Source organism: Strongylocentrotus purpuratus, unplaced genomic scaffold, assembly GCF_000002235.5.
Source record: "Strongylocentrotus purpuratus isolate Spur 01 unplaced genomic scaffold, Spur_5.0 spur5_scaffold_12, whole genome shotgun sequence".
Classification (NCBI taxonomy): domain Eukaryota; kingdom Metazoa; phylum Echinodermata; class Echinoidea; order Camarodonta; family Strongylocentrotidae; genus Strongylocentrotus; species Strongylocentrotus purpuratus.
In genome coordinates this window covers 10,889,218-10,904,642 of record NW_022145597.1, presented here as the reverse complement: position 1 = coordinate 10,904,642, position 15,425 = coordinate 10,889,218, and the positions used below count along the sequence as shown (strand labels likewise).

At 36.2% G+C, this 15,425-nt stretch overlaps 1 protein-coding gene across 1 annotated transcript; it reads left to right on the top strand.

Moving 5' to 3' along the window:
* Positions 1-187: 187 nt before the first annotated feature.
* On the top strand, positions 188-9,402 carry LOC100887876 (little elongation complex subunit 1). Its single transcript, XM_030981355.1, has 10 exons — positions 188-193; positions 260-781; positions 1,315-1,458; positions 2,702-2,822; positions 3,852-3,967; positions 4,812-4,919; positions 5,922-6,045; positions 6,644-6,901; positions 7,189-7,284; positions 8,071-9,402. Exons 1-10 carry the CDS (start codon positions 188-190, stop codon positions 8,295-8,297), a joined length of 1,722 nt encoding a protein of 573 aa, XP_030837215.1. The 3' UTR covers positions 8,298-9,402.
* Positions 9,403-15,425: the final 6,023 nt, after the last annotated feature.

The window sequence follows — 15,425 nt, the reverse complement described above, 5'->3', positions numbered from 1 at the left end:
TTCCCTTTTTGATATTTTGAATTTTATCTCTGAAAAATACCTTTTTTCTTCTGAAATCTGGTCTAGAAATTTAGTAGAGTTGTTGAAATGCTGTATGTTTAATCCATGATTTGTTCCTTATTTTGGAATGCTAGGTTCATTCTATTCTAGATGTGTATAGTATTTTGCCCTGCACTATTATAAAGACATGAGTGTGCTTCTTCTTATGAAATGCTTTTTATTTATTTTATCATTTTTATTTATTTTTTCCTTTCATTAGGCCAAGGAGTCAGAAAATGGTGCTAATCCCCAGTTTAAGGTTCCTTGTGAGCCTCCTATACCTGCCACTCATGTGCTGGTCCAGCATTCGGTCCAGGTTCCGAGTAAGGACCAAGCCCCGAGAAACAGAGGACTGGTCTACCCAGGGTTTGTTCCGGCTTCCAGACCAAAGCCCCAGGAAGCCCTCCATAGCCTTGCACCGAATGTAGCCCAACCTGGACCAGGACTTGTAAACCAGGTCCAGGACTTGGAAAAGACTATACCCTGCACAACACAAGCTGAATCCTCAAATTCAAAGGGGATCCTAAACCAGACTCCAACTTGTTCTCAAGATGGAGTCCCAAGCAAGGCCCAGGCCAAGACTGCATTTAAAAGACCAAGCCAGTCCAGGCTCTTGTCTGGTCCAGTAACGCCAGACCAAATTAAGGCCCTGAAGAAGCTTCATCTTCATGATGTACTTCGTCTGATACGAGAACACAGCCCAAAGGAATCTGTCTTTCCTATTGGCGAGTGCATCATTGAGGTTTGTCTAGATTCATTCTCAAAAATCTGAAAATAAATGGTCACCATTAATAAAAAATAAACAGGTTTCTCTACCAAGCCATTATACACTGGTTTGTTTGACTACATCATTGAGGTTCGTCTAGATTCATTCTCAAAAGTTTGAAAATATATGGTCTCCATTACTAAATCATAAAGAGGTTTCTCTACCTAACCATTATACACAGGTTTGTTTGAAATGTTATTGTTAAGCCATAACTACTGGCTACATACATTTTGTTATTATAAAAGTTAAAACAAGGTGCACTCAAATTTTTCAAAATTACTGTATGACAGAGTCATCGCACAGTGTTGGAATGAGAATATTAAGTGTCTACATCACAAGTACACATCTGTAATTACTTGTGTATGAGTTACCTACGTTTATATGTAAATTAAGTTTTTTCATGGATTGCAAGAAAAATACATGTGTAGCACTTCTCAATGACTCTCAATCATTTTTTGTGTGTCTTACTTGTTTCCCCATCTTGCTTCTCGTCTTTAATGTTTCAACAGTTCTTGGGGCAGAACAGCGTGAACCTCTTCCCAGCGATCTACGCCAAGTGCATTGTGGGTAACACATCGACGCAGCCCGTGATCTCTCCTCATGAAGAGCAGATTTCAAAGACCATCTACTTGTGGACCAGAGAAAAGAAAAGAGTGAGTGTATATATATGTATATATATCCATGTACATCTCCCGCTTAGTCAATAGTCCACTATGGAGATTGCACTCGTACGAATGACCCTCAAATACCCACAGATCTTGTTAACATGGAGGAGCCCCACTTTTGTGCTTTTTTTAGAATACTGAATCACAGCCATAGTGATGGTGGTGCAGCAGGAATTATTTTTCTTTGCCCTTTTGAAAAGAATACTTCCAGCTGTGTATCGTAGAATGTACATATATACCATTAGTGGATCAATGAAAAATGAAAGATTACATACATTAAACATGTATCCAACATTTGCCTCGATGGGTTTTAACTCTTCCCCCCCCCCCCCCCTTTCTTGAAAAGCTCTCCCAGTTTTCCCAATCTAGAGGTAAATGCTATATAATACCAGGTACTTGGACTGGTACCTTTAAAAGCCGCTTATTGACAACTTTCTTGCTAGCATACTTTGTTTCGCTTCACTTTTATCACAGTTAATACTTGTACAGTGAGTAAGAATAGGCCAAGAGTATCTCCGCATTGGGTGTCACGTCTTGGATATCAGGCTTCTTTCTCGTGCTGTCGATGTACACATTTTTTTTTTTTATGTCTGCAAATTTTGTGAATGTTTCATGCGATAAAAAAAGGCCATCTACTCAATTTTTATGTTGTGAAAGTTCTGGTTTTGAAGTATTGCTCTTGGTATATATTGTCTGCTGAAAGCAGGAAGGATGTTCACTCATAATAATAATAATAATAATAAAGATAGATTTATTGAGCGCATAATAAACAGAAGTTTCTTTATGCACTTTACATAGATCTAAATAAACACCCTTATGCTCTTAAACCTATAACAATCATGTTTACATTGTACGTAGTACTGATGGAAAACAAATATCTTTCAAATATTTTTCAAGCTGTTCCTCTTCTTTTTTTTTCTCAAAGCATCTTGCTTTAGATATACGATTGCCTCTTAAAGGCTACTTCAGAAATAACGCTGCAAAATGATGATGATGATGATGACATATAATGATGACGTAAAGCGCAATGCCATCCACATTACTGTATCTAATATCACAGAGCTCGGTGAAGACGCACAAGTCCTTCATTACTTGCAGTTTCCATTCAGTTACACGTTGAGAAACCGAGTGCAGCTTTTTTGCTGCGATTTACCGCAAAATATCTGAACAAGCCCCAACTCTGTATCTTAGTATCAGATTTTGAGCCTTTAACTATTTTTTGTTGCCACAGAAAAATGTGATGCATTATTTGATGAGCGAACTTGGGCAAAGACTAGCTAGTCAGGAAGGCGTGGACCTCAGCCGAACTCTGACCTTCAGCCGACTTTTTGCAGCCATCTGCAGAGAATCAGGTAAAGACGAATTGTTATTATCACTTACGATACGTAAAAACAAACAGACTAGCAAACAAACAAACAAATAAGCGAAATAAAACTATGTGTTGAATAATGTTTTGGTTTGTGTAGAGGTGGATCTTGTTTTCTCATTCTATGAACTGAAGATTTTAACACACCCTAAAGAGTACTTGAATCACTTCCAAAAGTTATTCATGCACAGCTAGAAAGAATTAATCTGACTGCAGATAACTTTACTCAGATTCTTTGGGTTTGGGAGAATGAATTAAAGGTAAAGATCAGTTCTGGTCATGCGTTTGCATTGTGAAAGAAACATTGTGGAATCGATCTGAAAAGGTTGATCATCTAGCATATTAGGTATAAGTATTGGTGTGTACTGCAAGGTTCTGGAATCATCAAAATGATAAGAAATTTGGCCCATTCTTGGTAAAGTTACAAGCACTGTACACAGAAATATGTATATGGGACTACGCGATATGTGCGCAACACCTCGCGGTATCTATCAGCTCCAAATAAATATAAAAATTTCCCAAATACACACTGTATATCAGTTAGTAGGCGGTTTCACGGTAAAATTTGTATCATCACGTATTAGTCAAAACATATTCTTTTACATGATTGGTAATAAGAGCCTCCATTTCATTTTTTGAGAGGGGGGCGTTTCCAAAACTGGTCTTTACCTTTAAACAAAGAGTAACAGCAAAACCAAAAGTCAAACTTGTTATAAAGGGTGTACCCTTATCTATAGATGTGAGGGTGTATAAGTCCATTAACTAGTCTCCTCACAGTTATTGAGTATGTATTCAAAATTTGCGATATCTCGCCATAGAAGTTATATTAGAGTCTCATATTTTGAATATAGTATAGTGGCATTAAACTTAGAGTGGAATATATTTATTTTTTGTGTGATTTGTCTCCTGTAAGTTTGTCCTGATGTTGATACTCTGTACCCTTTTATTTCTTGGAATGCAAAATAGAGCGACACTTCTAGATTATATTGTTATTTTTCTGGCTTTGTTTGCACAGATTGGATGGTGCGAGCCAGGGTCATGTGTTATGATATCATCAGGGAAAGTCTACCCAATGGATATCATCTTCTACTGGCCATGGCTGCTGTTTGGCCAAGCATTCTGAGAAAGAAGGTATGGGCTGATAATGATGATGATGATGATGATGGTGGTGGCGGTAATGGTGATGATGATGATGATGATGATGATGATGATGGTGATAGTGGTGATGATGATGATGATGATGATGATGATGATGATTATGATGATGATTTTGGTGGTGATGGTGATGATGATGATGATGACGATTATGATGATGATGGTGGTGATGAAGATTTTGGTGGTGATGATGATTTTGGTGGCGTAAATGGTGATGATGGTGATGGTTATGGTGATGATTGTAATATGGGTAGTGATGATCATGAGCATGATAATGGGATGAGGAGGGAGAGGGAGGGGAGGATTAATATCAGATTGGGACTTTAGTGGTTATTACATTGATGATGATGACCGTGACGATGTTCACGATGAACTATCTTGGTTTGGAAAGTGATGGATGGCGACAAGGTCGTTGAGAATGGTTGAAGAGATGGAACAGACAATGTTTGCCCTTGATAATAATGATGAAAATAAAACTACGATGGATATTTGGGGTCATTTGTGCCATGTTGTTCAGGATTCATGAACTCCCCCCGTTGATTTGATGAGATCTATGTAGGCACCATCATAATCTGTTAATTATATAGTTTATTGGTTTTGAAACTATAATTTCTATCAGACTTGTATGGGAACCGGAAATGCCTTTGCCTAATACACCCATTGCTGGTGCTGCCCTCTACGGCCAAATACTGTATTTGGGGTAGCGAGAATTGTTATATTTTATTACAGATTTGAAATTGAAGACCACTTGGCTCTTCCCTCAGTTATCACCAGAAATGTTGTTACTAAGCAATGACTTTTAATTTTTGTTTCTTTTCAGGATGGTGGAATTCACCCCCTCATTTCAACGATGGAAATCTTGTTCATGCACCAACTTCAGACTGACGCCAAGAGCACTAATGCCTTTACAAGAGAAACTGCAGAGAAGGTACGTCCAAAATTATCTATATGATATCGGCTGCCCGTGAGTGGTATATCGGATATATTGCGTTCAGCTTGAGAATGATAATAATAATAATAATATTGGATTCTTATATAGCGCACGTATCGACCTTGCAAGGTCCTCAAGGCGCTCCAACATTACCCGGCTATGCTAGGCTGCCGATTTCGACGCATATTGCGTGAGTTGTATACAAGAGCAATATTCGTGCTAGCTGAATGCAGTTTGTCTGATATACCACAAAAGAATGCCAGCTTTTGTATTATCATAGATGCACATTCGATTAAATATATCTACAGTGAAATTTACTGTGCGCGCAAGTGAGCAGCTGGCATTGCTTGCGAGTAAATGCTCATACACATGCGCAAGATTAAATATGAGAAAATCACGCTCAGTTTGCAATATTGTAACAAATATTACATGCTGATTCTCCACAGGTGATGTAATATACAGAGAAAAAACAATATGCTAATAATATTGAACTTGATCAAACAAAGGGAATGGAATATATGATTTTATTCTCTTGGAAAACGGGCTTGTATGTATGATAATTGATAATAATGGTAATGATTGTATTTACAGAATACTACATAACACCATACAAATATTGAATGCTCCGGAGTTTATTATAACAAAATATATGAACAGACAAAGTCAGTGTTTTGTGGAGCGACGTTATATTTCACTGAGGCCACAGGCAAGGAATGCAAGGGATTCTTTCCTTCCTACCTGTATCCATTTAACACCCGGGTGGAGAGTGGCAAATGTAGATAAATGTCTTGGCAAAGGATACTAGTGCTGCCTTTGGGCTTGAACCCACGACCTCCAGCATCTCCAGTCAAGTGTTCAAACCACTAAACTACGACAACTGTAATATTATTATTTAGCTTGTGTCAACCATTATATACATGTAGATGGTTATTGAATTATAAAACATTTCAACTAGCAAGTTTACTTGATGTAATTTTTTTACTAATCTATTTTCCGTAGATTATTAAGTGTTTTGCCCATCTGTGCCATTGGAATCCCATGGCCTCGGAGTCGAAGGGAGATGCCCATGCTCATTGGCTGATAGGCTTGCTAAAGGATCCTGACATAGCAACGTTCCAACAAAGTAAGTTGAAGATGTTTCCTTAAATCACCAGAAAGTATTTTGCTCCAGATGTGAAAGGCGGGCTTCAAATATTACTTCTTTGAAGAGATATCGCACATTCAAATGATAATAATAATAATAATAATTATAATAGTACTGCTGGTTCTAGTATAGCGCTCATGTCTGTCAGACTTGACACTCTGGTGGCTTCACAATTGTTAACCTGGCTTTAGCATGGCTGCCATAATGGTGTTCAGATACAAATGTAGCATTTACCCCACCCGGGTCGATCATGACAAAGGACATTAGTGCCGTGGCAGGACTAGACCACAACACGTCTACATATACTCTCAATAATAAAAGAGCGATGAGTGAGCAGATTGATCGCATAGGGATATACTTTGTAATGTGTTGTACGCTATATAAAAATTGATTATTATTATTATTATTATGAATCGATGCTCCCTTATGTGCTCTACTATGTGCTCACAGTAAAATAGGGCTACTTAAAATCCATTATTCTTTCTTAAAATTTAGATAATGTTTATTTAATTTTGCATACATGCATCTGTACTTCATGACGTTACTCCAAACCCATTATTTTGATCTTGAAATTCAGATAAAACACAGATCCTTCTGGGTAACAAGTGCTTTGAAACGATTAAGGCTGTCGAGCTTCTAGCCTCTTCTCAAGGCTGGGAATGGACTAATAATAAGCTCATCATCGGACAGCTTTGGCCCGTTTTGAAAGACTGGAGCAAGAGTCTAACCAAGGGCACTGCTGAGAAGAAAGAGGATGGAACTCCTGGGGATGGAAGTCTGGCAGGAAAATCGAGCACCTCGTTGGCTACTGCTTGTGCAGTGATGAAGGTTATTGGTAAGCGAGCCCGTTGACTCCTGAATTCTCTCATTCCCATAGGCTTAATATATGAGCCACCTGTTTTCCATCGAAATGGGTTAAATCTGTGTGTGTGTGTGTGATGTATGGGTATATCACACTCAAGGGCATTCATTATATAATCCTTTTACTTTCTTCCTGTGTTACATTTCTAATATTAAAAGCTCTGATGTTAAAACCTCGTATTTTACATGTTTTTTTACTGGCATGTGGAGAATGAATGAATGAAATGTATTGAAATATTTTCTATATTTTTTTGTTCATAGGCAACGTTGGACAGATTGGGCTTGTACTGAATGTTCAGTCTGTTGAGCAGCTCATGAAAATGCTAATAGCGGTATTACAGCAGCCATCTCAAAGCAGTAAGTCAAATTGTTCTTTTTAAATTCCTTTTAAAGGGAATTGAATAGATTAATCTAACCTCCTGAATTCTGAATTATCTAATTCCCCTAGGCTTTATACAGGGACCGCTCGGCTCCTGTATACAAAGGGTTAAGCCAGTGTTTTTGATAATTCCATGCTTCAGATAATTTGAATTGTATGTTCGATGTGTTTCCTTTCCTATCTATATCCTTTGAAATTTATAGCTCTACATCGATGTAGCCTGTTGGAATATTTATTACAGCATGAACATTGATATAATTACTGCATTTCGTGTAAATGATTTAACTGAGTCTGTGGTATAATGAATTCTGTATCTTTTCTACCCCCTTTCGTAGCCTATATAAAATAAACCTCAGAAAATTTTACCAGATATGGAGTATTACAAAAATAAAGAAAAACATTAAAATCCGTTCATGGAACCCATGTCAGACTCTGGTTCTGTGCGAGCATGTACAGGTGGTTTGACTAGTCAGCTTTCAATTAGCTTTAATGTTAATTGAGAGTTTATAATAAACTTGCAATATTTCTTTATGATGATAGAAGTTACGTTTGGAGGTCAAAGCTTGAATACCAGTATAGTATAGCGACAGGAAACTGGAAACATGCAGAGAAAAATACTTTTTTAGGAGTGATTGGTGCACTTTTAGTACAGTTGAACCTGTCTATAGAGACCGCCCAAGGAAAAACATAAAGTGGTCTTTGTAGACATGTGGTCACTAATGCAGGTTTGACTGTATTTTTATCTCATCCACTTTCTGCTGCAGTTCCATGGCCCATGCAGCTCTACACTGCTCAATCAATCTACGACCTGTCGCCTAGCAACCAGGAAGTGGCCTCCCAAGTGCTTCGCCAGTGGGTCGCCAAGGCCGTCAATGCTGTCCCAGAGAAACTGGCAGAAGGGATCAACAACCTCGGTAGAAAACTGGAGAGCCCGGACGATACCAATCAGCCAGAGGTTGTCAAAGATAAAGTTTATGAAGAGACTAAATGATTAGTTTGCATGTTATGTGGAAAGAAAAAGTTAAAACTAAACAACAACAAAAAAAAGGTTAATCGTTGATGTGAGGCAGTAAACAGAATTCAAGCTATGAACAGTTCAGAAATGTCGTGGTACTTATTGACCCATTGTGAGGTATGTTTATTTACAATGTAACGATGTATCGTCTATACAGTAGGTTTACGGTTGCACCATGTGAGAGAAAGGGGAGGATTGGGGAGTCCTGAAAAAGACTGTCGGTAATCTTTCTTTCTTGAGTGTGTGTGTAGTCCTGAAAAGGACTGTTGGCTAATCTTTCTTGAGCTTATAGTTCTAAAGAGAAATATAGCGCCGGTTAGAGAGGATGGGTTGTAGGAGGGGCTCGAACAGGTTGAATATTCGTTGTCAGGAGTGTATCATCTGTTCAGATTCAGAAGGGCGTTGTCCCATATGCTTTAACGCAGATTAAAGGCTCTTAAAAGTGAAGATGTGCAACATATTTTATTTAGTTTAAGGTTGGGACTTTAGAAATACCTAATAGTATATTATTATCAGATCCGTCCCAAGTTTTTTATTTTGCTTCTTTTTTTTATAAGAACTATGCTTAAGTGATTAGCCTTTGATATCTATAAGATTGTAGTGTTTTATTCATTTCTAATATAAATGCCAGATAACTTACTTTATCCCATTTAAATTGGGATGTAATGGAATAAAGATTATTTTACTTGTTGATTCAGAATAAGCAATATTGGTATTGCACCCAGATGTGAATTATAGTTATAAATTATATCACTCAACCTATGGGTTGTCTTGTCTATAGCGACCGTCCAAGGGAAACACATAAAGTGGTCTTTGTAGACAGGTTCCTTTAGTACATGTTTCAATGCGAAACCATTTTCAACGCAAACAAAAGATGTGGTCTTTGTAGACAGGTTGTCACTAAAGCAGGTTTGAATGCTTTAGTCACAAAGTACCAGTATTCTGTAGAAAAAATGATAATACAGAGAAATGGGCTTTTTTTTATAGTGGCCATCTGTATAGAAAGATCACTTGTCCATAAAGACCACATAATACTGATGTCGCTACCCTAGGTACATAAAAACATAATGTATGTTTGAAACCAGATGGTCGTAATCTTGTATTGTTTTACACAGAGTTAAAACCCTTCTGGCTTGAAACATCAGCTTAAAGATAAGCTTGAGTTCTGGTAATGGTAGAAAATAAATTCTCACAGAATTCAACAAAACTCCCACTTTTTTGTGCCAAACGAATTTGGTAGAAAATGTATAGGGGCTGAGTAATGAGCATAGAAAGATAAGGAAATCAATGTAAGTAGGCCCGACACCATGTGCTTAACCGCAGGTCACTATGTGCAAATGAGAGTTGTGGTTTCTATTGAAGATGATTTCCAGCAAGTTTTTGTGAGTTTGTATTATTTTACTGGATCAAACAATCAATCTACTGCAGGATAAACAATCCAGAATGAATTATAGCCATGTTCTCTCGACATACGATGCCCATACCAGAGCTCAAGGTTGGCTTTAAAGGGATCTGGTAACTTTGTCTCAGATTCTGAAACAAAATCCTGGATTTAGCTCATGCTGCAATGATTATTATAAACCTTTAGGTCAGTCAGGAACCCCATGACTTTTACAAGCAGATCGCCTGTCTGATAAATCAAGATATTTATGATTGGAATTAAAAATTTTGAAAACCATTTGCCAAACGGTTTTTAATAACACTACAGTCTATTGGGGAAAACGAGTATGGTAAAACCGGTCACTCAAAGATTTTTACTTTTTGAGGCACTTCTTGATCATTTTGAAGCGCAATTTTTTTTTTAGGGCTTCAATATTACACCATATCACAGATACTGATAACACGTAGGGCCGTGCATCTCAGCTTTAATATTGTTAAATGATGCCTTATAATGTAAAGCCTGGTGTTTGCGGAAAATCCATTTTTAGTTTTTGTTACCTTACATACCATCTTACATTGTCCACGTCAGACATATATGTTAAGACTGAAATTTGTATTGCATATCACATGTTAAAGGATAATACATGTACATGTATTAAAAACATTTTTTAATGGTGCTATGTATATGTCCCATGTTATTGTTGTACAGTGGGATTAATGTGCGATGCCTTGCTAATGCTAATTATGGATGTGCCAAATAGTAACAGTCTGTAGCAATTGTACTTCATTGTCGCTAGGTGATGTTGGAAAGAAAAATCATGTGATTTTCGAGAAATTACCAATTATTCTGTAAAATTTAAGAGCATTGTACACGTTCAATGTACTTACATGTTTACATGCAATTTTGTGTGTAGAACTCTGATTTCAAATAGAAGTTTGACAGTACCATCATGTATGTTAGATATTAAACTGCTCTGTAAGAAAGTATAGTGAAAGTACAGTCTAAGTTTTGAATATGATATACATGTATGGAAGGCTTATTGATATTCTTTGGGAAAATCCCATTGTCTGCCAATTTAGATTTTGCAACAAAGGTAAAGTTATAAAAACAGGCACTATGAACATGACAGACAAAGAAAGAGAACAAAATATACAGTTCCTCATTCTACCCTCAACAATTGCTGTGGTAGACAAAGGAACATGCCTCTGTTCCCAGACTGAACAGAATGCTTTGCGATACCGAGTAGACCAAGGTTTGAGTAACATCAAATAGGTTGCTTCCGGTATGAAGCAGTAAACCACGGCGGTTGTTTTATGATGAGGTCAGCTGTAATATGCTTAACATTTGTGCATCTTATAACACATACCTCAGTGAATATGCATATAGGACTTTGTTACCAGCCGTTGCCCTTAATTTACACTTTAAAAAAAAAAGAAGAGTATTTTGTTGTGCGGCAATTTACTGTGTCATATTTGAACGAGCCTTTAGTGCTTTTTCAATATCACCATGTTCAGTGATACTTAATTGGATTCTTTTGGGATATGGTCATTGTACTGTAAGCAAACAATTAGCTGACGGCAATTGGAAGTGCTTTTTTTTATAAACGTACATACTAAGTTTTTATATGTAGAAATATTTCACACATATATATATATATATATATATATATATATATATATATATATATATATATATACAGCGAACGAATCATCAAAGCTAAATGAAGAAGTGCGTTAACTCAAAATTAAAGTTTTTAAAGAGATAACAAAGATAAACTTGAGTTCTGGTAAAAAAAAGAAAATGAATTCTCAAAGAATCTAACGAAACGTACACTGAATGTTCAAGATTACAAATAAATGTCATGTGCCAAACAATTTTGGAAGAAAATGTATACTGGCTGAGTAATGAGCATAGAAAGATAAGGAAATCAAGGTAGTACTAGCCCTGACACCATTTGTGTAGTCCCATACACATCTTTCTGTGTATAGTGCTTGTTACTTTACCAAGACTGGGCCAAATTTATTATGATTTTGATGACTCCAGAACCTTGCAGTACACACCAATATTTACATGCTACATGATCAACTTTTTCTGATCCATTCCACACCTTTTCTTTTACAATGCAATCGCTGACCAGAACTCACCTTTATCTTTAAAGTATTTTCGATAATGCCTACCTATAGCTCTAAGCAGGCAAGATCGTCAACAAGTGTTGTCTAAAGTTGTGCGATAAGTGCATGTATAATCTGTTGTGATTGACACATTGCAATCTCTTTAGATTATGATGCAGCATATTTTGTTGATTGATTGAATTTTTAAAGATATATTTCGCAAAATATATACATCATAATTATGTAAGATTTGGTTTACAATATAAACGTTGCGTATCCTAACGTGTATTGGTTTTTTTTATTGGAAGAAGAGCATGAGTTTCTTAATTTTGTATTAAAGGAATGGATTAAAACAGTGACAGAGATAAGATTTATTTTAACACTGATTACATTTATTGAGATACAGTGTTTAGACTGAAATGCGCTATGTAAATGTATCTGATGAAAGGTCAATCAATACCCAATGGTGTCGCTTTATATTGACAATGTGTACGCATGATAGTTAGAAATTTCAACCAAAAGGTTCATTTTCGGGGATGTTCGCAAAGACTTCAATGTTCATAGACTTTGAAAAGAAAAACAAATCTTTTTTTTTTTTAAAGGGTCACATATTTTAAAGAGGAACCTGTACCTCAAATAACATTATGCAATTTCGCGGAAAAATAGGGTCCTTTTTGTAAATTTATACTTGGTGAGCCAAACATATGGTTATATTTGGTGCCCAGTTTGTACCTGTTGTAAGGCAAAAATTTGTCATATTGTGTGGGTAATGTTCTTAATGTTCTGCTAATAGGGGTCATTTTCGACTCAGCTAATAATCATGTATTACCCCTTTAAAGATGAAATGACACCAATGGGTCAAAACTTTAAAATGTGCTTTTCTATAAAAAAATACATTTACTGGCTGTGCATTCAGTTGTGCCCTTGTACCAGGCTTATATCAAAACCATTTTTTCTGATTTTGTTTACAGTTGAGTGCCGCATTAAAAAAGATGCATTTTTATTCTTCATTTTTTTCACATATGTGTATGAAATCATAAACATAGAAAGGAAAGGAATAATTGCTTTAGTTCTCTTGTCTTTTTGTAAGAAACGCAAAATTAATTTAATTTTGCGTTAAAACTAGGTGCTGTTCTGTGTTTTTTAAACTTTATTTGTTGTTATTGTTCTTTGTTAATGAGGCAGTATCCATTTCCGATATTGTACCTTGCAATTTATTGTTTTTGTTTTTCTACCACTTTTTGTTGTTTTTCAAGCTGTCAAAGCAGAAATTTTGGTATTACGAACTTATAGAATAACTACGGTATAAGGTTGAGAATTATGAACCTTCAGAAAAACAACATATGAGCGTTAAGCTAGATCCAATGTGGTTTGCTTTCTGAATACCGGTAACATGATTTAATTTTTTTAAAGATGAAGAAGAGGGTAGAAATCAGTCAGTGTACAAACCTTGTTAATACATCTGGTGATATTTAATCTTTAGTGTTTTAAAGAGCTTTGTTGCTATTTATTTACTCATATTTTAATTGTTTTATGATAACACATAATTTACATAGGCTATTTCTGTTCTGGTTGTATTTGTAACAGTTTTATGTAAAATATTACATATTTTTGTTGAAGAATTTATGTAGGCAGAAAAAGAATCTGCACTATTTTGTTAGTGAGCCAAGATATGAGTATATGTTTTTTATGCCAGAAAAAAGAAGAAAAACATATAACAAATATTGTATTTTTATACTTTGAACATATTGATATACTTATGTTTTACATTGTGAGAAATAGACCTTTTTCTGTGAATCTAGGTTTTTCCGCAGTGTTTCTAGGAAATGACCTGTTGAAGCACTAGATGTAAATATTCACTTCAGATTTTCATTTTTTTTTCTTCAGCTGCTTCTATGTCAACTATTTTCTTCCTTTTGCTTCCTTTTCCTAATTTAAAAAAACAACTTTCATCTGATCCCAGAAAAAGGCTCTTCGCCGTTATCTTACAAACTTATGAGAACAAGATTATTATCATGCTGTTTTTTTTTCTTTCCTTTTTGAAATTAAGTTTCAAATATTGTGTTAGTGTGTTCTACTGTATCCATCTATGGAGAACCAAAAGGGTATTATTGACTGTTTGTCATTATTGTCATAAGTATAGGAAATATTGTTCTTTCTAATTTTCTCTGCTGATTTATATTTTTGCATGGGCACAAAAGTCCTATAAAGTATGTGCAATTAAAGACATTGCTGTATAAAGATATAAATGCCACACATTTTGTTTGTCAGCGATGTAGTCAATTTTTGTGTTGTTTGTTTTTCTGTGTATGATGAGACATAGCAGGGAGGGGGGAGAGAGAGGGGGGGGGGTGGGGAGATGGGAAGAGCGAGACAGAGCAGTCTTCAACTCTCTAGAGAGACGGAGAGAGTGAGAGGAAAATGTTAAGAACAATAAATTGAGGAGGACTGTGGCTTGAAGGGATAGAGAGGGAAGGCGCTTGTGCTCTTTAGAGAGAGAGAGAGAGAGAGAGAGAGAGAGAGTGTGAGAGAGGAACATTAATTTAAGAACAATAAAGTTAGAGGACTTCGTTGCTTGAAGAGAGATGGTGGGAGAGAGGGATGGAGATATATATATATAATATATATAGCAGGTTTTAGCTTCTTAGAGAGACAAAGCAAGATCGAGAGAGAGAGGAAAGAAATTTAAGAACAATACTATTGAAGTTGAGATGACTGTGGGTTGAAGAGAAGGAGAGAGAGAGAGAGAGAGAGAAGAGAGAGAGAGAGAGAGAGAGAGAGAGAGAGAGAGAGAGAGAGATTAATTGTTGGGAGTCTATATTTCTGTTTAAAGAAAATTCTCTCCAAATTAGTTTAAAGCTTAATATTTTCTTTTCACAGCAGACTGAAAATAGAACCTTCAGCCTGCGGACTAAACAAAGATTGATACCCAGGTAACCCAGGGTTCGATAAATAAACTAGTCAAAAGGGGCAGTACCCGAACTTTAAAAAATAGTGATAACTGTTATTCAAAATTCCCCCAGCTGCCTCTATTGGGTTGGAATTTTGAAAGGGGATACAATTTCCTTAGGTGTAAAACAAATGACAAAGATCAGTTTGCTATATAAAATGCCACAGTTTGGTTTGCCCTAGCTTGCTGATGTTCCGCCGAATTAAACAAAGTCTATATTATCAGCCTACATGCAGCGGTACCACACGTTTGATGTAGAAATCATAAACGAAACATAACAAACAGAAAAATACCCCTCCCCCACCCGAACAAAATATATAATAAATATTTGTTTTAATAAAAATATATCACGAAACAAAAAAGGAGAAGAGAAGAAGAAAAAAAGAAGAAGAAGAAGAAGGAGGAGGAGGAGGAGGAGGAGACTGAGCGGGAGGAGAAGAAGAAGAAAAAGAAGAAAAAGTAAAAGAAGGAGAAGAAGAAAATGTAAAAGAAGAAGAAGAAGAAGAAGAAGGAGAAGATGAAAGAGAGAAATAATTTTTGCCAACCAACTTTGGCTTCTTCAAAATAACGCGCGTTAAATTACGACCTTCAGGATCATCGTGATGACGTCACATATACCGGAATGACGCCAACTAGTGTCTACCAATTTAGAGTGAAATCGC

Excerpts from the sequence above, each read along its gene's own strand:
- LOC100887876 (XM_030981355.1), top strand. Across the intron at positions 3,968-4,811 it reads CAAGCATTCTGAGAAAGAAG|GATGGTGGAATTCACCCCCT; the intron begins GTATGGGCTGAT and ends GTTTCTTTTCAG. Across the intron at positions 7,285-8,070 it reads ACAGCAGCCATCTCAAAGCA|TTCCATGGCCCATGCAGCTC; the intron begins GTAAGTCAAATT and ends TTTCTGCTGCAG.